Source organism: Tupaia chinensis, unplaced genomic scaffold (genome assembly GCF_000334495.1).
Source record: "Tupaia chinensis unplaced genomic scaffold, TupChi_1.0 Scaffold000274_1, whole genome shotgun sequence".
Lineage (NCBI taxonomy): Eukaryota > Metazoa > Chordata > Mammalia > Scandentia > Tupaiidae > Tupaia > Tupaia belangeri.
Window position 1 is genome coordinate 2,987,193 of NW_006159756.1, and position 26,671 is coordinate 3,013,863.

General features: G+C 44.0%; 1 protein-coding gene across 1 annotated transcript in view; it reads left to right on the top strand.

The window, feature by feature from the left end:
- The window catches only part of SIK3 (SIK family kinase 3), a 127,042-nt gene that overhangs the window by 1,298 nt on the left and 99,073 nt on the right, over positions 1-26,671 (top strand). The window contains exon 2 of the mRNA XM_006149983.2: positions 1,980-2,043. Coding sequence (XP_006150045.1) covers positions 1,980-2,043 — 64 coding nt within the window. The remainder of the gene's footprint in view (positions 1-1,979; positions 2,044-26,671) is intronic.

Genomic DNA, 26,671 nt, shown 5'->3' on the forward strand with positions numbered 1-26,671 from the left:
TGTAGAGATTTATCAGGCTGAGTTATGTGGACTAGCACCTACATTCTGCCCCAGAGCAAACTCGTGAAGGCGACCTGAAGACCTGCTCTGTGAGCTCACAGGGGTCTGGCCTGGTGTCTCTCTGCTCCCAGCAGGGTGAATAAAACTTCCTGACCTCACCTTTTAAAATCATCTTTAAATCATTGTAGGGCTTCAGCTGACCTTTCTTAGGAGGTTAACTCGTAGGTATCACCCGTATAACCAAATGCTACAAGTTCACCTCTCTATCCAAGATTTCCTTAACCGTAAGAATTTCCATACTTCCAGCCCTGGCTTGTAACAATACTTTCTTTCAAGATTTAATTTTACTGTCTGGCAGCTGCTACTGTTAATGGGAGATTCTAGGCTGCCAAACTGAATTGCTGGCAAATTTTCTTCATACGGTTTCAAGGTAATTTTCAGGCCCTCCATTCCCCCCAGGTTTATAGACTGATCAAATAAAAGCAATTGTATAGGAAAAAACATCTGAAAAGTTTAATAATAAAAGAACATTTTGCTGTCAGTAACAGGCTTGGGATACAGAGGAGACATGCAGTGTTAACATTTCCCCCTAGGACCTGCATATATTTAGAGAATGTTTTGTCCTGAACTGTGTAGAGGACGCAGAAGCGATGCATGTAACCATAGTGAGCTAATATCACCAGTATGTAGTTTTTAAAAAGGTGGAGGAAAAAGACTAACACAGCTATTATATTAGAAAATTAATTTAATATACACTCATATGGTGGAGTACCATGGAGCTGTTAAAAAGAGATAGATCTATGTGTTGTGATATAGGACATAATACTGTTAGTAGTATTATGATAGAAAAATGTACGATAGAGTAGGACATAATTAAGTATTATCTGTAAAGTATAATGAGAGTCTAGAATGGCATTGCCCAGTAGGGTTGCCACCAACCACACGTTGCTTTTGAAGATTTAAATGTGGCTGCAGTGACTGAAAAACTGAATTTTATGCATCATTTAATCTTAATTAAAAGGTAAAGACTGAAGCAGCCTTCAGTGTTTTAAAGATTGTTGAACTGGTAATATTTTGGGCATATCAGGGTAAATGAAATATATTATTGGAGTTATTTTTTACCTTGTCCTTTTTTAAGTCTAGCTACTAGAAAATTTTAATTACATATGTGGCTCACATTATATTTTACTGAACAGCACCGCTTTAGAGGATAGACAAGAAACTATTAACAGTGTTCTCCAGACAGTGAGATGAAGCAGGTTAGGAGCCAAACCCTCCAGTCTTCTATATGCTGCGCATTTCAAATATTCGTGAGTGTGTTTAATCACATACATATCCTTCAGAGACGTTTGATGGAAAAGGCAAAAGGGAAGAAGGCACCAGACACACGCAATGACTTTTTTAAAAAGTGCAAAGCAGGGAACAAGACAAAATGTGAAGAAGTAATACTTTTCTCGAAGGCTTGGCTATTTTTTGCCCCTTGCCGTCCCCTTTTTAAATAAGTAAGCAATAGAAGGGAAAATTGTTACTTCATTTAAAAAAGAGAGCCATACTTGATTTCTGTACCACTTTTAAGTGATTCCCATTATTATCCCTAAAGTGGTCTTTTTTTTTTTTTGTCTTTTGGACTTTCGGGGCATTTTTGAGCCTCCGGTGATTGATGGGAACTCCCTGTCACGGTCTTGGCAGCGTCCTTGCCTCTCAGTTTTATGGAGCCTACGAGATCGCAGAGATGGCACGGGACAGCCACAGGGCCGTCTCCCTCAAGTACTGAATGTTTCCTCCTGTTAGGAACTCGGAGGGATCTCTCCCCCTTCTTCTTAGTTTATATCTGTTCCCCTAAAAATGTTGTAAACTTTCTTTTAAGCATTAATGGTTATTAATATTTCAAATGACAAAAGAGGAGTCATTAATTTCTCTCCTGTGATATCCGTTTGTCATTTGTGTCACTCTCTGTCACTTTCCTGCCTTTGCACCAGGTTATGGAGACAGAACGGATGATTTATCTGGTGACAGAATACGCTAGTGGAGGGGAGATATTTGGTAAGTACACTTATTGCATTCTTTAAGCAGCTACTCAGCACGCCATGGCAGACCTAAAATAGCTGTTCAGCGCCTTTGTCACTTGTGCAGCTGTCACTCGATGCTGTCCTCAGTCCTGTCACTTTCTATCAGCAAAGCAATTTTATTATTTTTTAAATTCTCTAAGTAACATTCCTCTTGTCTTTGTTTCCTTAGCAAAGATATTTTGTTTATTTCAGTTAGGTGTTGACAGTTGAGGTTGACCCTCTCCAATAGCAGACACACGGCTGAGGGCCTTCCCTGTCACCAGGTCCCAACCCAGGTCTCGCAGTGCGGGGTCGCTGTTCGGGAAGGCGCCACTTGGAGTGGTTTCACCCTAGCACGTCCTCTGAACTTTATTTAGCATAACATGGAACTCTATCCCCTCCCGTGTACTTACGGTTCCCCTTGATGATTCTGGTAATTCTGGAGATTTCGCCTTCAGTAGCTTTTTTTTTTTTTCCCCTCCCTCTCCCTTCTTACCCTTAGTGTTAGCATAACAGCAGAAATAAGCAGGAGAATTTATTCCTGGGCAAATCTGACTGTGGTAAAAAATAAAAAAAAATTTAATAGCGATAAACAGCCACGTAGATGTACCGGGTAAACATTTAGGGTAAATGTTCAAATCTTAATCGACCTGTTTGTTGTGAATCTTGGCAACTTAACTATAGAGAATGGTTTCTTCTGATGTATTTTAGGTTTATTCCATTTCTTTGTTTGTTTAGGTTTATTTGAAAATTTAAAAATAACGAATACCTACTAATTTAAAGTGCATTTAGAAGTATGGGATCGCTTTCAGGGTGAAACCTTATTAAGGGCTGCTCAGTTGGGACTGCACGGATTACTCTTGGTGCTTTTTACACTTTCCCCGGGAACCAGTGTTTTCTGTGTCTCAGGGTATTCAGGATAAAGTTAGTCCTTTGTAAAGGAGCTATCATCATTTCTCTGGTTTGTTTTTGATTGCCAGAGAGAATGAGACAGAAAGAGAGAGAAAGCATCCCCAGTGAGGGATGGTCGTGCTGCACTGCTTTTCCCTCCGTTTCTCCATCCCGTCAGGATCCGGGCACTGGTGCGCACGTGCCAGCTTGCTTTCTAAGCCACTGAGGGTTTGAAGAGTGGTTAGCCCTGTAGGATCTACCTTCCTATACATAGCATTTAGCCACTGCAGTACGGGACCAGCCCTATTATTTCTTTTTCTCATGGTGAAAATGTATTTTGCATATTTAAAACAGCACATTTAAATTTAGTCCCCGTGCAGGTACAGTGACGAGCAAGCATTGTGACGCTCTGTTACACTGCACAGCCTGACAGCCTGCAATCCATACGCACTGCTCCTCTCCTCTCCTCTCCTCTCCTCTCTTCTTTTTTCTTTTCTCTTTCTTTTTTGGAGAGGTTTTTCACTATAGGACGCGTGTGCTCGCCAGACAGACATCCCCCAGGGGGGATGGTCACGCCACAATCCCTTCTCCTCCATTCTCCTCTCAGGATCTTGGGCATGCACGCACACGTGCCCGGCGTGAGTTTTAAGCCACTGGGTCTGGGACGTGAACCGCGGTCGACTACATGGGAGTCCAACGACATAGCCATTACGCTAACTGCTGGTTCCCTTTTCTTTTCTTTTTGAGAGGTTTTTGCTCTAGGCCATGCACTCGCCAGAAAGACAGAGAGACAGAGAGACAGAAAGTGAGAAATCACCCCTCTAGGGGGGATGGCCATGCTGCAGTCTCTTGTCCATTCTCCTCTCGGGTTCTTGGGCACGGACACACACGTGCCCAGCATGGATTTAAGCCACCGGGTCTGGGACTCGAACTATAGTCTACTACATGGGAGTCCAGCGACATAGCCATTACATCAACTGCTGGTCCCTCATATGCATTTCTTTAAGTCGTGTAACATTCTTACTGCAGGAATGTATTTGAAAGGGTCTTTGCAATCAAAATAAGGAGAAGAAATATCTTACAGATTACCAGGAACACATATTAAAGGAACAGCGGAGGGGGGGATTTAAAAACAGTTGCAGACTATACAGAGGAGTTGCCACAGACTACCACAGCATTTCCTCTCCTGGGAGAAGCAGGGGGCCTCTGACCTATACAGGTCTGACATTTGTGCTGAGGGCATTTTTGGGGGGTCAATAAAAAAACTATGTATGCACATCAGTAAATATAAATAGAAGTTCAGTCTGGTGAGTCCTGTGGTGGGTCAAGTGTAGCACCGGAAGGCTACATCTATCACCTAGGGGCCCAGTGGGACTCTTTTCTGATGCTCCGTCACTGTTCTCTGCTATTGCGATGGTTTTGGTGAGGGTGCTAGAATGCTGCCCAGGTCCCAGTCCCTGGCTACGAGGGAATGGTCCCTGGCGGGCTAGGACACCAGCACCTGCTCGGGTTGACTGCGAGGACAGGGACCACCTCGCCTGGCTCACACAGGTTTCGTTCTCCCTGTTGTGCAGTCACCACGATCATAGTCACAGACGAGGTCTCTTGCAGCTTCAAGGTCATTCTTGCCCCCAGGCCGATGGTAGCTGAGACCTGGACTGCCACTGGAGGTAGAGAGCGTCAGGGGCCAGTGCCATCATCCCTGAGTTTTTCCTTTTTGCTTGTTTGTTTTATGAGTGAGAGTAGTGAGAGTGAGGGGAATCGCTGTGTCACAGTCCTCCCACTTCAGTCTCCCAGTTCACCGGGGTCACAGGCGTGCACAGCTGTACCCAGTGTGTTCGGATCGGCTCAGGGACAAACCCGGGCCTCCTGTGCTGCTCCTACCTCCCACAGCAGGGCTATCTTCACACCATTGCAACTGGGCTTTAATTTTATCTTTAATCAGCTTCGTATACTACCATGCTTAAGCCAGTGGTGATAGAATGAAATTTATAATTGGAATATAATGTTGGAGTAGATGCTTTATTTCAAGGAAATGAAAGGATCGAAAGGTTTAAAGAATAGCATTGTTTGTCAAGAAGAAATAGTAGGTTTTAGTTACATGCCAGCCAGGTAGTTTGGACGTGCTGACTTCTAAAGACACTGGTTTTCCCCTCCATGAAGAAATCTACTAAGGACACATGTGGAAATTAATGTAGTGCGTTAAGCATGAGAACTAGAGCCGTAAGACGTGGTGTAGGTGAGAACAGCACCGTGGATGGCAGTGTGAGTAACTTCAGGAAAGTCTTCCTTGAGGACGTTGTAATATGGAAGTCCGTGAACCAGGACATAAAAGCAGGACAGAGTATTTGGAGAGAGAGGCAGCAGCCATGTTGTCTGGGGGTGGGCACGTCCTGGACCTGATATGCCAGGCACAGGTTACAGTGAGACTGGCTTAATTCCCATCACAGATGTATGCTAAAGAGCAGACAGACAGCTTCCACCACCCGGCAGGTAGAACATACAATTCTGTAAGAAAACAGCACATCTTCTCTGTCCTCCAACTACTTGCTGTCTGTTTGTCTCATTGAAAGACATTAACTAATGGAAAAGCGGTGTCATCTTGGGAGCAAAGAGACCATATCATCTAATATTTGTAATAATCAAAGAGCCAAATGGAGGCCACACCAGATCTGCCTGTCTCTTTAGGAAAGCAGATTTCTTTCTTTCTTTCTTTCTTTCTCTCTTTCTCTCTTTCTCTCCTCCGTTCTTCCCCTCTTTCTCTCTTTCTTTCTTTCTCTTTCATTTTTTTTTTAAATAGAGTGTGTTCTCTCACCAGAGAGAAAGTGAGAAAGTACCCCCTGCCAGGAGGATGACCACACCACAATTCCTTCTCTTCCATTTCCTCATAGAATTTTGGGCACACACACACACACACACACACACACACACCTGACATAATTTTCAAGCCACCAGATCCAGCTGTGAACCATGCTATCAGCCATGTGGGACCCAGCACTTTAAATACCATTCTACCTGCTGGCCCAGAAAAGCAGATATTAGAAGTGCAGGAAGGAAAATAATGTCATAGTTATGGACTCTCTGTAGGAATGTCACTCATGGGATGAGCAACTCATATAATGTTATTGATAATAATATTATTATTATTATTATTATTGGGAAAGGTTTTTGCTATAGGGCACGTGCACTTGACAGAGGAGAAACAGAGAGACAGAAAGTGAGAAATCACCTCCCAGGGTGATTCCTGCAATCCCTTCTCCTCTTGGGATCTTGGGCACGCACGCACATGTGCCTGGAGTGAGCTTAAGCCACTGGGTCTGGGACTCGAACCATGGTCGACCAAATGGGAGTCCAGTGACATAGCCATTATGCCAACTGCTGGTCTCAATATTATTATTTTTACTGACTTTATTTTTCTTTTCTTTTTTTTTTGGAGAGGTTTTTGCTATAGGGCGCATGCACTTGCCAGACAGAGAGAGAGAGAGAGAGACAGAAAGTGAGAAATCACCCCTGGGGGGGATGGCCATGCCACAGTCCCTTCTCCTCCATTCTCCTCTCGGGATCTTGGGCACGCATGCACATGCACCCGGCATGAGTTTTAAGCCACTGGGTCTGGGACGCGAACCACGTTCGACTACACGGGAATCCGGTGACACAGCCATTATGCTAACTGCTGGTCCCTTAATGACTTTTTTAAAAGAGATTTTGACTGTAAGGCACAGGTGAGACTGAGAGATAGAAAGTAGGAAATCACCCCTTCCCCCGTGGGCAGGGGTGGGGATGGCCGCTCTACAGTCCCTTCTCCTCTGTCCTCTCTGTAGTTTGGGCATGCATGCACACGTACCTGGCTCAGTTTCAAGCTTCTGGATTTGGGACTTGCACTGCAGTCAGCCATGTGGAAGTCCAGCAACGTAACCATTATCCCATCTGCTGGTCCCAATGACATTCTTCTTAAAAATCATATGATTTTTAAATAATATAATGTATGATTGTCTAATATAATGCATAATTATATAAAATATTAGTATTATTACAAAAGATCTAGATGAGGAGGAAAATAGTGTAAATCAAGACCGCACATGGAAAGAACTAGCTCATAAGCACTGAATTTTAAAAGCATCTGTGTGAAAGGTGGAAGAAAGGGTTTAGTAAAAACTTGGAGGGGTCGGCAGGTGGCATGGTGGTTAAGGGCACTGGACTTCCACATGGCTGACTGCGGGTTGAGTCCCGGACCTGGCAGCCACTTTCTCACTTTCCATCTCTCTCTCTCTCACATACACACACGCACTCTATCCCTTGCTGGTCATATTAAAATAAAATAAAGAAAGTTAAAAAAAAAAAAAAAAAAGGGACCAGCAGTTAGCGTAATGGCTATGTCGCTGGACTCCCACATAGTCGACGCGGTTCGCGTCCCAAACTTGGTGGCTTAAAACTCACGCCGGGCGTGTGTGTGTGTGCGTGCCCAAGATCCCGAGAGGAGAATGGAGGAGAAGGGATTGCGGCATGACCATCCCCCCAGGGGGGTGATTTCTCACTTACTGTCTCTATGTTTCTCTCTGTCTGTCTGGCGAGCGCACGCGCCCTATAGCGAAAACCTCTCCAAAAAAAAAAAGAACTTGGACTTCGGTGTAGGTAGGCCTAGGTTTGGAATCAGATCTCTGCACCTATTCGCTGTTTGTAGCAAATCACAGAATGACTGTGGGACTCAGTTTCGAGGCTGGTAATATTTGGCTGAGAGTGGTGAAGTGATACTACATGATGTGCTTCAGACATGTTTGTGGAAAGGAAATTAAAGTACATGTTTATTTGGGTATAAGAAGTTTGGAAATCCATGCAGCTTTTTCTTTTTTGGGGGGTATGTTTCTGCTAGTGGGCATGTGTATGTCCTCAATGGAGAGAGGCAGATGGAAAGGAAGTGAGAAAGCTTCACCCAGGGGATAGCCACGCCAGTCTGTTCTCCTCCATTCTCTTGTGATTTGGGGCACGCTTTCACACGTGTCTGGTGTCTTTTTCAAGCAGCCAGGACCAGGACTTGAACAGCACAGCTGGCCACGTGGGATCCAGCTACCTTAACCACCGTATCACCGGCTGGCCTGAGTTAGTTTTCTTTTGTTTGTTTGTTTGTTTGTTTTAATAGTATGCATTTCCTACGAACTGTTTGAAGACCTCGCACATGGAGACCCAACACAGTTCTTATTACTTGGGGGGCCAGATGGTGGCACACAATGTGTGTGTGTGACCACTGTGCTCTGCACGGCTGACCCACAGGGAAGGTCCCAGGTTTGTTCCTGGAGACCCTGAAATGTACTGGAGGCTCGTGTCCATAATCCAGGGTTGCTGAAACGGGTGGAGTGTAGTATCAAGAGCCATTGGGGATGTGTGTTTTCTCTTTCTCGCTTTCTCAGAAGAAATAAACTTGAGAGGATAAAAAGAAATGGGAGATCAGTTTCCAGCATGACTGCATGAGAATCTACGCTGTTACCCAGTGAAGAGGATGAAAGCTTTGTTAACAAGCAAAAGCAATATGGCCTCTTAGTTCTATGGATAGGGACTGCACAGAGGAAGCCAGACCCCACATGGTGATCAGAGTTCAAATTCTGGCCCTGTCTGCATGAAAAACATGCCTGGGCACACACCCAGGATCTTGATGGGATGGAACATTGGAGCATGACCAGGCTCCACGGGAGGTATGGGGGACAGAGTGTTGCCTTTTCTCTCTTGCTCCCGCATGCTCACTCTCTTGTGCATTTATGTGTGTACATGCCCTTTGGCATGAGAAACCCCTACTGTCAAAAGTTAACCCACAACAGATTAATTGGAAAAGGCATGTAGGACCAGCCCCGGCAGGTGGTCAAGGCAGCTGGATCCACTCTGGGTATGTGTGTGTGTTGTCCAAAATCCCAAGAGGAGAATAGAGGAAAAACGATTGCGGTGTGGCCTTCTCCCTGGGGAGTCCTTTCTTACCTTCTCCCACCCATGATTACATGCCGTCTGTAGTAAATTTTTAAAAAAAATTAAAAAGGAAAATAAAGAAGACGTACATTTTTAAACACATATGTGTATGCGTGGGAGCAAGTATGAGCTCAGATGAGCTGCAGTTGGGACTTCAGAGACGTGTTCATGGGGAGCGGGAACGGACCACGTGCTCAGGAAAGGGCTAGTCAGTGGTTCTCTTTGGAACTGGAAGATGAGGGCCAGGAACGATGGCACAGGGCAAAGACCAGGGCAAAGACCGTCTCGCTTTGTGGATAAACTTCCTAGGTGAGCTCTTGGAGCTGAGCTCAGAAGAGGTGGAAATTCTGTCCAGGTGGGATGTCCTTGGTAGCGAGACCTTTAGTCTCCTTTCTTGTGATACAGATTTATTTTTTCTGGTTGCTTGATGAGATTTTTAGGGAATATAAAACGATTACATTTATTTCTGAAGTTTTTCACAGGCAGATAACGAAATCCAGAAAGAACCCCTCATTGTAATGGGGTTGAGGAGAGGGGTAGAGATAGGGTTGAGGGACTTTGGTGCTGAGCAGCTGCATGATGGAGGGGTATGGTCCTCTGAGCTCTGACATCAAAAAAATGAATAAACATTTAGTCAAGAACGTCTGTGAAACTTCATTAAGAAGCGAGGGTCTGCTATTTGAAAGACTGTGGCCTTCTCCCGCCTAGCTGCTCCCTCAGGTGGAGCTAACAGAGAGACTGCTGCAGCCAGAACATGGCTTCCTCCCACTCATGCTCCCACTCCTCGGGCACCTGGACTGATGACTTTCTTCTCAGGAGGAGCAGGACACCAGCTTTTCTGTCCTACCGCCAGCTACCTGCTACTGAGAGTGAGACTCAGTCCCTCGGTCTAAGTCTTCCCACTTGAGAAGTGGGGCTCCCTGCTTCTGCCCAGCCACCTCTTGTGGAACTTCCCCAGTGGTCCACACCAGGAAAGGCAGGCCGAGGGCACCCCAGGCTACTTTCCTCTGAATTGTTAGCTCCTGAATGGGAATGTCATCGTCAGTCATTGTCATGGTCAGTGCCCCCACTGCCAGGCCTGTACCCTGACAGAGGTTTTGCCTGGGTAAGTAAGGGGGAGTAGAACACAAAACAGACAGCCCCCAGTTTCTTCCCAAAGGAACTCATTTCATTTGCAATAGTGTGTGAAGAAGTCTAAGCCTGATCGCGTTCTCCTAGACAGTGGAGGTTTTGATGAAGGCATTTGAGAGGAGCTCGGTGACCTAGGATAAACCATGGGCCTGTTAGTGTGCAGGAGGTGATCAAGGGGTAAGCTATCCGGGAAGAGCTTTCCTGGGGTCTGAACGAAAATAAACATTAATCTTTCCTCAAAGGAGCCAGAAGTTGATCTATTGGCCAGTTCTTAGACTAACCGATGTCTCAGGGCTTTGTTCAAAACAGTAAGCAGCCAGCAATTAGTGGAGTTTAATAGCTGGATATGGTCAGGAAAAGAGAAGGAAGTTCTACTAAAACCACTTGATCCCAGACTTACTGTGGGCACACCAATGCTGCATCTCCAAGAGGAGTAACAGCAGAAGCTGAGCACTGTGTGTAGAGGAGTAAATGTCACTACAGGAATCCACCAGCCACCAAAATTAACAAGAAAATGACAGTAACAGAAGGAGGTGAGGGACGTGTACCCGTACCTAGAGGTGCTGTGAAGTATTATCTCCAACGTCCAGGAGGCTGAGTATCCAGTTTATCAGGGAGAAACATTAGAGAGCCATTGTGGACATGTGTATAGAGGGCTGATCCTGTGGGCTCGTGGTTATAGGAGCCAGATTCTAGACGGCGGAATGTGCCTTTCAATCCCAGCTCTGGTAGCTCGGAAAACACACTGGGTATGTGTAATGCATGCCCCGGACCCCAGCAGGATGGAGACAGGGAGGAGAGGTTGTAGCATGGCTGTGCCCCGCTAGGGGTCCTCTTTCCATCTCTGTTTTCCTCTGTTTCTCTATTGCAAGCATGTGTGCCTCTGGATTATTACAAAGCAACGTTTGTAGAAATAAAGAAGCTCACAATTACAGTGGGAAGGCAGCTCTGATGATAATGTCCTTCAAGTAAAAACTACCAATTAAAATAAATTACAGAGAAGGATCCACTGGGGACCAGCAGATGGCGTAATGGTTACATCGCTGACTCCCACATAGTCAACCATGGTTCGAGTCCCAGACATGACACTTTAAAACTCATGCCAGGCATGCATGTGCACGTGCCCAAGATCCTGAGAGAAAAATGAAGGAGAAGGGATTGTGGCGTGGCCATTCCCCCAAGGGAGTGATTTCTCACTTTCAGTCTTCCTGTCTCTCTGGTGAGCATATATGCCCTATAGCAAAAATAAAAGAACCAAATGAAAGTTTGGAGTGGAAAAATAAAATTATTACAGTTAAAACAATTGTATCGGAGAGACTTAACCATAGATTTGAACTCGCAGAAGGAAGATAAAAAAAAAAAAAACCTGAAGATAGATTCATAGAATTTATTCAAGCTGAAGAATAGAGATAAAATAGAATGAGGAGCACAAAGTAGAGCCCCAGAGATATGTGGGACTCGGGAAGTGCACCAACTCCTGCATCATATGCATAATGGGAGTGGAAGAGAGAGAAGAGAGAGAAGAGGAGTCCAAGAAATGTGACGAAATAATGCCTGTAAACCTCACCAATTTATTGAAAAACAGTAACACATGTCCAGGAAATTTAACAAACCCAAGTAGGATAATCTTATAGAGAGCCACAAGTAGACACTCACGGTGAAAATGGTGAAAGCTGAAGACAAAGAGAAAATATGAAAGCAGCAAGAGAAAAATGACACATCACTTAAAGGAAAGCCCAGTAAGAGTAATGATTGACTTCTTAGCAGAAACAATGGGGACCAGAAGGTGACGGGGTCACGTACGCAAAGTGCTCAAAGAAAAAAATTGTTAACCACACTCCTTTCCTCCATCTTGCAAAACTGTCTTTCAAAGCTGAAGCTAGGGGGAGAACCAGCAGATGGTGTAATGGTGACATTGCTAGACCCCCATGTAGTTGACCACCGTCTGAGTCCCAGACCCAGTGGCTTCAAACTCACGCTGGGCACGTGTGCATAGGTGCTAAAGATCCTGAGAGGAGAATGGAGGAGAAGGAATCCTCCTAAGGGGGGATTTTCTCTCTCTCTCTCAAGTGCACATGCCCTATAGCAGAAACCTCTGTTAAAAACAAAACAAAACAAAACAAAAACTGAAGCTAGAATAAAGACTACCCTAGTAATCAGAAACTAAGAAGATTTATTGCTGACAGATGCATCTTAAAAATTACAAGACATACTAAAGGAAGTTTTTTCAAGCTCAAAAGCAAGTGCCTCTGCTGGTATTTTGCATAAAACAAAAGGAAAGACAAAAATAAAGCAAGATACATTAGAAAAGGTAATTTTGTAATTATAAAAGAAATGAATACTTTTCTCCTTTTGACCTATTTAAAAAGCAGTTAAGGGACCAGCAGGTGGTGGAATGGTTGCATTGATGGACTCCCTGGTAGTCCACTGTGGTTCAAGTCCTGGACCCAGCAGCTTAAAACTCATCCAGGACATGTGTGCATGTGTGCCCAAAATACCAAGAAGAGAATGGAGAAGGGATTGTGGCTGTACCCCCCTGGGGGGGGGATCTCTCACTTTCTGTCTTTCTGTCTCTCTCTCTTGAGCACATACACCTTACAACAAAAAACTCCCTAAGAAAGCAGTTAAGTAAAAAATTATGCGCACGTGCACACACACATGCACACACTGTTAGGCTGTACCGTGTAGTACATACATACACAATATATATGTAAAGTAAAATATCTGCCAGTAACATGAAATGGGGGTGTGTTGGAGAAAAATCGCTTTAGCCTAAAGAAATCACTATAGATGGCAAAGTTATAACTATAACAATGCATTGTTGATTTTGTAATACTAATAAATATAATACTGGGTTATTGGAAAAGTCATGATGCATGTTTGCATAGAAAGGCAGAAAAATATGTCATGACTCTCCCAATGCCCTTATATATATAAAATAGTAGTATGAATGAGGGGAAGGGAGTCGAGCTATGGAAGTGTAGTATTTCTATATATATTACTGGAATTAAGCTAGAATAATATGGAATTCCATTTGGATAAGATAAAATGCATAGTAGAGGGTTTACTCTTTACCAAAAAAAACCCACTTAAAATAGTTAATGAAAAAAATTATTAAAGAAATTGAAATGCTACATTAGAAAATATTCACTTATGGGTCATATTCACTTATGGGCGAGCTGGTGGCATGGTGGCTGAGTGAATTTGGAAAGGATGGCAGAAACCCCATACCCAGTCGTGTTGTTAGTAAAAATAACAAGTTTGGTAAAAAAAACAAAAAACAAGAACAAAAAGCACGTGGAAATGTGGAAAGCTCATAACCTTGCTAATTAGATGGCGGTCTTATTTGAGGGAAGCAGTGTACTGTTTGACTAGCCAGAAATTTATTTGGGAGGGCCTATTAGTGAACGAGCCCCAACAGTTTCCATATATGTCTGGCTTACAGGGAAAACTGGCATCTACTTGGAAGTCCCGAGAAAAAGAGTGAAAATTGGCACTGACTTTTGAACTTTCTTAACTTAGAGTATTCTCCTCAACTCACCAACAGATTTGTCAACGAAAAGTAAAAAGTCCCTGGTTTGTCTCCTAAGCTGTGCAGACACGGGGATGCAAGGAGACCGGGTTAAAAAATAAAAATAAGAATCAAAACAATTTTGGGCCAGCAGGTGGTGTGTTAGTCAGAATACTGGATTCCTACCTGGCTGACAGTGGTTTGAGTCCTGGACCCAGTGGCTTGAAAATCACAATAAATAGATAAATAAGTATTAAAAAAATTTTTAAAAAAGAATTAAGGGACCAGCAGTTAGTGTAATGGCTATGTCGCGGACTCCCATGTAGTCAACTGCGGTTCGTGTCTCGGACCTGGTGGCTTGAATTCATGCCTGGTGCATGTGCGTGCATGCCCAAGATCCTGAGAGGAGAATGGAGGAGAAGGGATTGTGGCGTGGCCATCCCCCCGGCGGGTGATTTCTCGCTTTTTGTCTCTCTGTCTTTCTGGTGAGCGTGCGTACTTTATAGCAAAAAACAAAGCAAAACAAACAAACAAAAAAACCTCTCCAAAAAAAAAAAAAAAAAAAAAAAAAAAAAAAAAAAAAAAAAAAAAATCAGCAACAGCAATAATCCTTGAGGTGAAAATTATAATCCAGAAATGGTTATATAGATTACCTTTTCTAAAAAGCACTATAAGATAGAAAAGAAAATTACCCAGGAAAATGTGATCCATACCCAGAAAGGAAAGTCCATGGAAACTGTCCCTGAATGGCCCCAGATGTTAGATTTAGCAAAACTTAAAAATAGTTCTTATCAATATGTTCAAACAATTAGAGATCACGTCTAAATAACTATGGGTTGTTGGGGGAAGTCATGACATGTTTTTCTATGCAAATATGTGTCATGACTTTCCTGCTGTCCCAGTTAATGAAAATCTGGCAATGTTTAACAAATAGGTAATCTCGATAAGGTAATAGGAACTATAGAAAAACGATAAAACGAACTGAGCATGGTGTCATGCACCTGTAATTTTAAGTAAGGCAGGAGGATCTCTAATTCAAGGCCGGCCTGAGCAACAGAGTGAAACTCTGTGTAGAAAGAAAAAAAAAATGCTGGGCATGGTGTTGCCCATCTGTAGTGCCAGCTACTCTGAAGGCTGAATTAGCGTGTGAATTTGAGGGCAATCTAGCAAGACCCTACCTCTTGTTAAAAGGTACAGTAACTGAAATGAAAAATTTACTAGCTGAGTTCAACAGCTGATCTAAAGTTACAGAAACTACAACCAATTAAATTGAAAAAATACGAGTGGAAATAATGCAATCTGAACAGAGAGAAAAGCACTCTAATCAGAGCCTCAGAGACCTGTGAGACAAGATCAGAAATACCAACATACTTGTAATATGAAATCCAAAAGGAGAGAAGATAAAGGGGCAGAAAAAACACCTGAAGAAATAATGGCCAAGAACTTGCAAAATGCATTGTAAAGGGACCAGCAGATGGTATAATGGTTATGTTGCTGGACTCCCACATAGTTGTCTGTGGTTTGAGTCCTGGACTCAGCAATTTAAAACTCACTCTGGGCACATGCGAGTGCATGCCCAAGATCCTGAGAGGAGGATGGAGGAGAAGGGATTACTGTGTGGCCATCCACCCAGGGTGTGATCTCTCGCTTTCTGTCTGTTTCTCTGGTGAGTGCACATGCCCTATAGCAAAACTCTCTTTTAAAAAAATGTATTGTAAAATAATGTGCAGCTTCAAGGAACTCATTGTATGTCAAGTAGTGTAAACATGAAGAAATCCACGTCTGGATCTAAAACAGAAATCTTTTTTTTGAGAGATTTTTGGTATAGGGTGCATGTGCTTGCCAAAGAGAGACAGAGAGAGAGAGAATATGAGAAATCACCCTCCCCAGGGGGAATGGCCACACTGCAGTACCTTATCCGTTTTCCTCTCAGGATTCTGGGTGTGCACACATATGTGCCTGGTGGGAATTATACACTGCCAGGTCCAGACTCAAACTGTGATGACTATGTGGGAGTCCAGTGGCATAGCCATTACGCCATCTGCTGGTCCCCAGAAATCATTGTTAAGGACAGAAAATCTTAAGAACAGTAAGAGAAAAATTACTAATTACATACAGGGTAATAATATGATTTTTAGCTGGCTTCTCATCAGAAAAAAAAAATGGAGACTAGAACGAAGCAAGTTCATTGACAAATTTTAAAGGGGGAGGGGAGTAGGGAACAAAACCAAAAACTTCCTATGAATCAAAAATTCTGCATGCGTGAAGACAAAATGTGACGGCAAAACAAAGATATTCCCAAATAACAAAGACTAAGAGAATTTGTTGTTCTCAGACCTGCTGCACAGGACATACTGAAGGAGGTGCTCACGCCTAAAGGAGGTAGAATGAGATGGTAACTCCCACCACAGGAGGGAGTGAGGGAGACCAGAGGTGATGAACATGTGGGAAACAAAAGACTATATAAATACATTTCTTTCTGTCCTTTTAATTTCTTTAAAAGACACAAAATTGCTTGAAGTAGTAATTATAACACTTTACGTTTGGATCTTTAACGTATTTTGTATGTATATACTGTATACTTCTGTACTACAAGAGTAAAAAAAGGATTGAGCAAATGGAGCTCTATTAGAATGAAAATTACTGTATTTTACCTGCATCTAATTACTATTATCTGAAGTAGAATAGGATAAATTAAGACACAAGTTATAATCCCTGACAACCATCATCTTTTTTTTTTTTTGAGATGTTTTTGCTATAGGGCACGTGTGCTCACTGGACAGATAGATAGAAAGAAGAGAATAGAAAGCAAGATAGAAAGTGAGAAATCACCCCCCAGGGGGGATGTCCCTTGTCCTCCATTCTCCTCTTGGGATCTTGGGCACGCACGCACACGTGCCCGGTGTGAGTTTAAGCCACCGGGTCTGGGACTCGAACCGTGGTCGACTACGTGGGAGTCCAGTGACATAGCCATTACGCTAACTGCTGGTCCCGACAACCATCATCTTACTGTGAAGGCCTGTTGTAAAAATGACTCTTGGGAAACAGGTATGATGTAAAGGCATGAGAGAGGTTGGTAGCTGAATGGGTCCTTGCTTGAGAGTAGCCTGTCTTTTAGTTACATATTTGACTTAAACCTACAGTTTGTCAATGTGAAAGAACCTCTAGGACCAGAGGAGATGTAGACGTAAGGGGGGAGAGTGAGATTTAGTGGAGTTGACTGAAGGAGTATAAGGGGCTACATTTCAGTGCACAGGTACAACCATTAGTCTTAGGGCAGGCAGAAAGGAGGAAGATGGGAATGGTGTTGCAGATTGGTAAATGTGTAAAAAGATTCATTTTGTAGTTTGTAAGTTTGACTACCTAGTATTATTAACTGATGAATTGTCAGAAAAATCATGAGGTATTTTCCTATGTTTTTCTTTTTAGAGGTTTTTGTAATAGGGCGTGTGCGCTTGCCAGAAAGACAGAGAGAGACAGAGAGACAGAAAGCGAGAAATCACCCCCCAGGAGGGATGGCCACGCCGCATTCCCTTCTCCTCCAGTCTCCTCTCGGGATCTTGGGCATGCACGCACACGTGCCTGGTGTGAGTTTAAGCCACCAGGTCTGGGACTCAAACTGTGGTCGACTACATGGAGTCTAGTGATGTAGCCATTACGCCATCTGCTGGTCTCCCACCTATGTTTTTCTATGCAACAATGTGTCATGGCTTTTCCAACAGCCCAGTACTTTTTGAGAAGTTGGAAGGTAGTTTCTATGCTGAGATGAGATCTCAGACTCTCTGCTAAAGGAAATGAGAGCAGGAGTTTATAGGGGACAAGTTGGAGGACTGCTAGGGCAGCATTGGAAGACTAGTAATTGCTGGATATCTTAAATGTATTGGGATGCCACTTGGACTTACTTTGTGGATTGTTTTTCGCTGTACTTGGCAGCATAGAAATACAGTGAAGAACACAGATGGTGGGATTGATCCGGAGTTTCCCAAGGTTGCTTGAAGTGATGAATCATGGCCTCTGGTAATTTCTGTTCCAGGTATAAGGGGAATCAGTTGGGACTTTTATCCAAGCGTTGTTGGCAGATTAAGAAACAAACTGCTTCCAGTAGTAGTTGGCTGCTTGAATCTAAATTCAGTTTCAGTGTTGCTGAAAGAATTGTAGCAGTCTTAACATCTGTGGTAAGAATGTTATCTTCAGTTTTGAATATTGTATTATAAAAGGAACATCAGTAATTGGAATATAAGATTAGTGCACAATATTTGCAATTGTTGGAGTGAAGAGTGAGCTAGAGAAGACTTTAACATATGAATAGAAGTTTGTTAAGGGGAAACGAGCTTTCCTGGCCTCTCTGGATGGCTAACTAACGGGCAGAGGTCCCCAGCCCCTAGCCTGTTAGGAACAGCCGCACAGTGGGAGGCAGGGGGACCAAGGCTCTTTGTATTTACAGCCACTCCCCATTGCTCGCATTACTGCCTGAGCGCCCCTCCTGTCAGGTCAGTGATGGCGACATTCGATTCTCACAGGAGCGTGAACCCCATCATGAACTGCGCATGTGAGGGATCTAGTTTGTGTGCTCCTTATGAGAACCTAATGCCTGATGATCTGAGGTGAGCTGAGGCAGTGACACTAGAGCTACGGACTGCCTGCATTTACTGCATTATGGAAAAATGCCGCTTTATAGTGCATTATATAATTACTTTATTACACACTACGATGTACTAGTAATAGACATAAACGATATAATACATATCTTGTGCTTGCATCGTCCTGAAACTGTCCCACCCCACCCCTGGTCCATGGAAATGTCTTCCTCGGAGCTAGTCCCTGGTGCCTGGTGCTGGGGACTGCTGCTCTAGGGCATGAAACATGTCCATGTATTCAGGGTGCCAGGATTAGTTTCTTAGAGCAGTAAACAGTAGGCTAGTGGTTTTCAGATTTTTCTGCAAGTTTGAAGGGTGCTGCAGAAATGTCGAAGATGCTGTCTCTGAGGAGGTGGTATGTGAGGCAGAGCTAAGAGGTCATGGTTTACTTACATGCATATTTAATCAGCCCTGCCCTTTTCTCCTATTCAACAAGAGGACCTCCACTTTTATACCTAATACACCAGTTTTATCTCCTTGTAACAGTTTATTTAAAGAAGTGTATTTTTGGCTACTGCAAGTTTGATCCACTGCTTTGGTGATAGTGAGTCATTGAAGGGCTTTAAGTACAGCCTGACTCGTTTTAGAAGTGTGCTTTGGTGGCAGAGTTGAGGGTGGATCTGAGGGAAACGGTACTGAAGGAGCAGTCCCCAATCTTTTTGGCACCAGGGTCTAGCCCTGTGGAAGACAGTTTTTCCACGGACCAGGGCTGGGGTGGGTAGTTTCAGGATGATGCAGGCACAAACGAGAGCCTCGAGGAGGCGATAGCAGTGAAGCAGCTGAGCGTAAGGAGAGTCTGGTAAGTGGTGGCAGTGGGGACAGAGGACATGGATTACAGATTCCGTAGCTGTGCAGGGCCACACTGTTAGTGGTTGAGAGCGTGGATGGATGCAAACTGCCTTGTCAAATCCCAGCTCCACCACTTAGCACCTCTCTGACCTTGGGCAGGTTATTTATTGATAACTTCTCTGCCTTAGGGTTCTTATCTTTAAAAATGAAAATGAGGCAGGCCCCAGAGGCCCCCAACCCCCCCATGCTCTGAATCCTGGCCCTGGTGGATTGAAACACAGCACACATACGTGTGTGCACCCCCAATCCCGGCAGGATGGAGCAGTGGGGGAGAAGGGATTGCAGTGTGACCATGCCCCACCGGGAGTGGTTTCTCCCTCTGTCTCTCCATCCTTTTGCCTTCTGGCAATTAATAAAGTGAAGATGAGGGTGACAATGATGAAGCTGTCATCACCCTGGGGTGGAATCTGAGAGTATGTAAAGTGCTCGGTCCTTGCGGAAGTGTGTGCATCATATTAACAGAAACATTTCTCATAATAGCTCGAAATTTGAAACAGGCCAGATGTCCATCTTCTGCTGAATGGCTAAAGAAAACGAAGCATATCCACACAATGCATTGTCACCCAGTGATAAAAAGGGACAAAGCTCCGTTGCTTAATGTAGTGTAGGTGAGCCCGGAAAACACTGCGCTAAGGGGAAGACGCCGGACACAAGCCTTCACACCGTGATTTCGTTTATACGAAATACTCAAGAAAGGCAGAGCTGTGACACAGGTTGCTTTGTGGTGGTACTTTTGCCAGCCCCTCCGCGTCTCCCTGAGGTGGGAAGTTCGGAGCGCTCCTGGGTTAGTTGTGCTGTTGACCTCTTTTCTCCTTGGACACCACTCCCCGCTTCGTTTCCTGCGTCCCACTGAGCTGTTGACTCCCAGATTCTAAGTCTCCCACCTGACCTCTCCCCTAAACTCTGGATTTATACATTCAGCTGCTTGCTCGCCGTCTCCACTGGACGTCTGATAATCACTCCAATCTTAACGTGGAGAAACTGAACTTGGATTTTCCATGTAGCGGCTTTCTCTTTCCATCAGTCCTCCCCATCTCAATGGTGGCATGTCCATTCATCAAGTCGCTCTCACCAAAAACCTCCGTAGAAGGTTCTTTTGTTCTTATCTCATGTCAAACCTATCAGTTAGTCTTGCGATTCTAGCTGAATTCAGTTACTGATCGTCACCTCCAGCACTCCCAGTCCGATCTAAGCACAGTCATCTGTCGCTAGGGTAACCACAGCAGCAGTACTCTGCGTCTTCTGCCCTGACCCCTTTCTTGCAGCTAGAGAGATTCTTTTAAAATGCAGATGGTTTCTTAATACTCAGCTACTTTTGTTGGCTTTTCCATTTACAGCCGAGCCTCCCTAATCCAAAACATCCAGAATCCAAAATGCTTCAAAATGCCAAACTTTTTGAATACTGAATGATACCACAGTTAGAAAATCCCACAATTGAACTTAGAGGTCATGTGAGGTCACCGTTACAATGCTGCCATATTAAATGCATAAAATTACCTTCAGGCTATGTGTGTAAGGTGTACAGGAAACTTGAATGTGCACGTGTGTGTACGAGAGAGAGCCTCTAATAGGATCTCAGCATCACTGCTCACCACAGCCTCAGCCCGCTCTGGATCATGGGCAAGTGTGCTCCTGGCGTACTCACAGAGGTCTCTGGGCTTGAACCAGGAGCCGTCCCGTGTGGAGCTGCCTCACAGAGCATTGTGTTTTTAGTGCTGTGCTACAATCCAGCCCCTTAGGTCTTTGCCATTTTTTTTTGTTTGTTTTTATCTCTGCGAAATCCACAATACTTGGAGTAGTGCTCTCAGAGAATGCACATTCAATAAATATTTATTAGTTGAATAAAAGACTAAGTGCATGAAAGAATGTTACTAGTTTGCAGATTGGGGCATTTAAATACCCTCCTGTCTTCATTGTTTAATCCACTGTGTGATATATAGTAGACACATAGTAAATGTATCTCACTGTGTTAGGTGTGCGATACTGTGTTACATGCTACCCGAGTTGTAAGCTGGTACAGTGAATTTGTTTACCTAATTGTGAACCCTGTAGTGCGGTATTTTTTCATGCTTTTTGAAGAAACTTTTTATCACCATGTTTAAATCTTTATTGCTAGACCTTTATATATACATGTTTAAAAAATGAGTCTTAGGGGACCAGCAGTTAGCGTAATGGCTATGTTGCTGAACTCCCATGGGAGCACCGGACCCGGTGGCTTAAATTCACGCCGGGTCCATGTAGCCAACCGCGGTTCGAGTCCCGGACCCGGTGGATTAAATTCACGCCGGGCATGTGTGCGTGCGTGCCCAAGATCCCGAGAGGAGAATGAAGGAGAATGGATTGTGGCCGGGGGTGATTTCTCGTTTTCTGTCTCTCTGTCCCTCCCTGCCTTTCTGGTGAGCATACATGCCCTATAGCAAAAACCTCTCCAAAAAAAAGAGTCTTAGTATGTTTGTTGCAAGCTGAGTTCTGAACTGTTTCTTTACTGTTTCTGTATGTTCATAAGCTATCATACATTCATGGCTTTCACATACTTTGTGTGAGTTGTTTTTGCTGTAGATTAAAAGACCTTTTAAAAATCTTTTTTTGTTGTTCTTATGGGAGGAATTTTTGACAGAGTCTTGCCATGATGTAGTTTCACTGCCCAGCCTCCCAGTTAGGGAGGATTCCAGGTGTGCCCTGCGATACCCAGCGTGTTCAGGCTGATCCAGAAACTGAACTCAGGCCTTCCAAGTGGGTCCCAGGTCGCACAGTGACACACTGCCTCCTGTTCCCCCGTGGCAGGACCAATGGCCTCTTTTGATCTGTTCTTTGCGTGAGTGACTCTGCAGTCTGCGGTGTAGTCTTTTTTGGGGGGAAAGGTTTTTGCTGTAGGGCGCGTGTGCTCACCAGAAAGGCAGAGAGGGACAGAGAGACAGAAAGCGAGAAATCACCCCCCCCCTCCGGGGGGGATGGACATGCCGCAATCCCTTCTTCTCTTCCATTCGCCTCTCGGGAGAACACACACACGTGTGCTGGGTGTGAGTTTAAGCCACTGGGTCCGGGACTCGAACCACAGTCAACTACATGGGATTCCAGTGACATAGCCATTATGCCAACTGCTGGTCCCTGTAGTGTAGTCTTTGTAGATACATGCTGATCCTATAAAACTGAAAATAGTACTTGAAGGGTGGAGTGTCATCTGTGTTAATTCAGTGGGCGTAGTGTTTCGTAAGCTGTTGCACACGTGGGAAGTTGTTGACACATGATTCGTTTTGGTTTTTGTTTTAAAGAGATTTTTGCTATAGGGCTTGTGTGCTCTCTGGAGAGACAAAGAGACAGAAAGTGAGAAATCACTCCCCAGGGTGATGGCCATGCCACAATCCCTTCTTCTCCATTCTTTTCTCAGGATCTTGGGCATGAACACACATGTGCCTAGTATGAATTTTAAGCCACAGGGTCCAGGACTCGAACCTTGGTTGACTACGTGGGAGTCCAGTGACGTAACCATTACGCCACCTGCTGGTCCTGTCACATGCTATTTTACAGATGTGTCTTACCATGCAGGTTAAGGATGTTTTGTTGTGTCACAATCAAATATAACCAAGACAAGCATGGAATTTTCATGTTTTTTTTTTTTGGAGAGATTTTCACTGTAGGGCGCGTGCGCTCGCCAGACAGACAGACAGAGACACAGAGACAGAAAGCGAGAAATCACCCCCCAGGGGGGATGGTCACGCCGCAATCCCTTCTCCTCCATTCTCCTCTTGGGATCTTGGGCACGCACGCACACGTGCCCGGCGTGAGTTTTAAGCCACCGGGTCCGGGACACGAACCGCGGTCGACTACGTGGGAGTCCAGCGACATAGCCATTACGCTAACTGCTAGTTCCCTGGAATTTTCATGTTATTCTATGGATAAAACATATTTTAGTTAAACAAGTATTTGGCATGGGGGAAAAAACAATTCTGTTTCCTGGATAACTATAAAGAAAGACAATGAAGGTTATGAGTTATGAATTCATATGTATATGTGTATATACATATGATTTATTTTATTTTATTTGTTTATTTAATATTTACTAAAATTATTTGTTTTTTATATTTATATTTCTTATTATTTATATTTTCATTTGAACAGAAAGAGAGAGAGAAAGGGGAAGAGAAAGGAAGCCACCAGGTCCAGAACTTGAACCACGAACTGCGATCACGTGCCTAGGAGTCCAGCGTGCCTTTAACACCATGCCACCTATTGGCTTTTTTTTCTAAGTTTTGTTTGTTTGTTTGTTTGTTTGTTTTTTTGAGAGGTTTTTGCTATAGGGCACGTGAACTTGCCAGAAAGACAGAGACAGAGAGACAGAATGCGAGAAATCACCCCCCAGGGGAGATGGCCACACCACAATCCCTTCTCCTCCATTCTCTCTCGGGATCTTGGGCACGTACGCACACATCCAGTGTAAGTTTTAAGCTGCCAGGTCCAGGACTCGAGTAACAGTCGACTATGCGGGAGTCCAACGATGTCACCGTCATGCCATCTGCTGGTCCCACCTTTTCAGAACTTTCATACAAATGGAATCACAGATTTGTTTTACCATAGTACGTGTCCACAGGCTAGAGAGAGACAGAGAGAGGGAAAGTGAGAAATCCCTCAGGAGGCATGGCCACACTGTAATCCCTTCTCCTCTTGGGCTTTTGGGCATGCACGCACATGTTCCTGGTGTGATTTTTAGTGCTACTGAGACTCAAACCATGGTCAGCCATGTGGGAGTCTAGTGCCTTAACTGCTGTGCCTCCTGTTGGCCCCGAAGATTACGAATTCTAAGCAATGTACTATTAAGTAGATGCAGTGTGGTTATTGGATGAGAATTGATCACTCACTCACTTGGCCTATTGGGTCCTGTCGTTTTATTAAGTAGATGCAGTGTGGTTATCGGATGAGAATTGATCACTCACTCACTTGGCCTATTGGGTCCTGTCGTTGCTGTTACCCCTGTATACGGTGCTGTGCTGTGTAGTAAAGTGACAACAGTGACAACGTAGGCCCCCTTTCTTGTAGCAAACACCGTTGGGAGATTGGTTAGCTTTGTAAACCACTGAACTCGTACTTTAAAGTGGCCATATTCTGATTTCCTTAGATATATATCCCAGACTTCCTATCCGAGATCACAAAGCCATACATATAGCACTTTTATCAAGTAAAGTTATTGGATACAGGCTGTACTCTGGGCTAGTAGAACAGATGACTAGTTTAAGAGGAGTCTGTTGAAATGTGTATAATTTACTATGAACATTCTCAGTGTCTTAAAAATAACTTTTTCTGATGTTTCCAACATGAATTGAACCCAGAACTTCCCACACAGCCATTTAAAGTTTGACTCATACTGGGCTGGCAGGTGGCGTAATGGTTAAAGGTGCTGGATTCCCACATGGCTGATCATGGTTGGAGTCCTGGATTTGGTGGCTTACTCTCTCCCTTTCTCTCTCGGTCTTTCTCTAGTTAAATAAAATAATAATAATAAGAAGAAGAAGTGGAATTAAATAAGTAACTATTTTTTTTAAAGATTGATTAATAGTACAGGGAATGAGAAAGAGGGAATTCTATAACCACTGTGGAACAGGTACAGTAGGGTTTCATATAAGTTACTTTATCTTTGACCACCTAGATGTTGAAGAACACTAAACATTTGTTTGAACACACTTCTATGTGCTGGTTTGCTATGGCTTTTATTTTTTTCTGCATCTTTTATTTAATTCCTGGTATGTATGCTTTTACTCAGTAAATTACTCCCTTTGACTGCACAAACTACTTTTTTTTTTTTTTTTAGCAGAGGGCACATATATTTGCCAGAGAGAGAGAAAGAAAAAGAATTTTTAAATTTTTGGCAAAAGACACAAACATTCATGGGGGGGGGGAAGTGCACCCCGGATTGGGCACGACCACTCTGGAATCCCTTCTGCCCTCTCTCCATCCTGTGGGGATCTGGGGATGGATACACACGTGCCCAGCATGCTTCAAGTCACTGGGGCTGAGACTTCAGTTATAGCTGGCCACATGGGGTCTGGCTCCCTTAACTACTAGGTTGGCCCTGTTTTCTTTTCTCTTTTCTCTCTTTTCTCTCTTTTTCCTCTCCTCTCCTCTCCTCTCCTCTCCTCTCCTCTCCTCTTCTCTTCTCTTCTCTTCTCTTCTCTTCTCTTCTCTTCTCGCTGTTCATTTCCTTCTTACATGAGCAAGTGAGAGAACAAGATTTGGTTGGGAGGAAGCGCCTGTACCCGGATCTTGACTCCATAATTCACCCCAGCTTTATCTAGCCCCAGGTGACAGGCACGCGTGTGCTCCCGACTTAAGGAGCTCTCTGGATACGAACACAGAACCTTCTCCTGTGCTCAGCCTTGCAAAGCTTCACATTTTACCACTGAGCCACTATTCAGACCCATTGTATTTTGTAACTATCAGACATGACGAACATTTATGTTTATAACCTGCCGAAGATGTGTGAGGAAGCCACCGAAGCATTGACCTCTCTTCACTTCAGAACAGCCCAACAGCCGTAATGAGCAACCAAGCAGTTCCGTATCTTGGTTGTGGTGGTAGCCACACAAATCAGCACGTGATAAAATAGCAGGGAACTGTCCCAGCCTGGTGGCGTAGACCCATAGCATGCTGGACTGTAGTGCTGGAAGCCACATGGCTGACCACACTTTGGAACCCTGGTCTGGTTGACCTGAAACGCTCTGGGGTGTGCACACATTCCCCAAATCTGGGTGGTCTGGAAGGATGAGAGTGTGGGTTGGAGGGAGAGGACCGTGACTTGACTGGGCCCCGTTGAGGGTGCTTTTAACCTCTCTATTTTGTGTGGAGGAGGAGGAGAATGGAGGAAAAGGGACTGTGGCATGGCTATGCCCCCCGGGGGTGATTTCTCACTTTCCCTCTTATTGTCTCTGTCTCTCCCCCCAGTACCCCCAGTGAGCACACATATCCTAAGGCAAAAGCCTCTTTAAAAAAAAATGACAGAACTACGCACACATTGTACCCATGTCACCTTCTGGGATTTGATACTGTTCTGAAACTATGTAAAATGTAGTCATTTGGGGAAACTGGATGAAGGGTGCCTGGAACCTCTTGGTACTATCTTTGGAATGTCCTGTGAATCTGTAATTGTTTCAAAATATAAAGTTAAAAAATAAAAAGATTGTTACATTGACTGCTATTTTGAAAACAGATACAGGGCACAAGGACAGAATCAGAAATAATAGGAACAATGCAAGAGAACTTCACAAAGTTTATAAAAAAATGGAATTAAAGTATGAGTTTACTTTGGTGTAAAATACTTTAAAATCATGCACAATTTGTTCATTGAACTTTTTGAAGACCCGCCATGTTAGGTGGCTCTTGCATTCCAGGGGGCAGAGAAGGGCTTGTTACCCTGGGCTGATGGCACTAGAAGGGGGTCCAGATAGATGAGGAGTGGTTGAATTCTGGATATAGTTTGGAGGTAGGGTTAATAGAATTTGCTGATGGATAAGGTTCAGAATATGAAAGAAAGTGAAGAATTAAAGATGACACAAATGTTTTGGGGGACAGCCCTATAGCCAAGTGGTTAAGGGACCCAGGTTCTACATGGCTGACTACAATTTGAATCCCAGCCCTGGTGGCATGAAAGACATGCCAGGCAC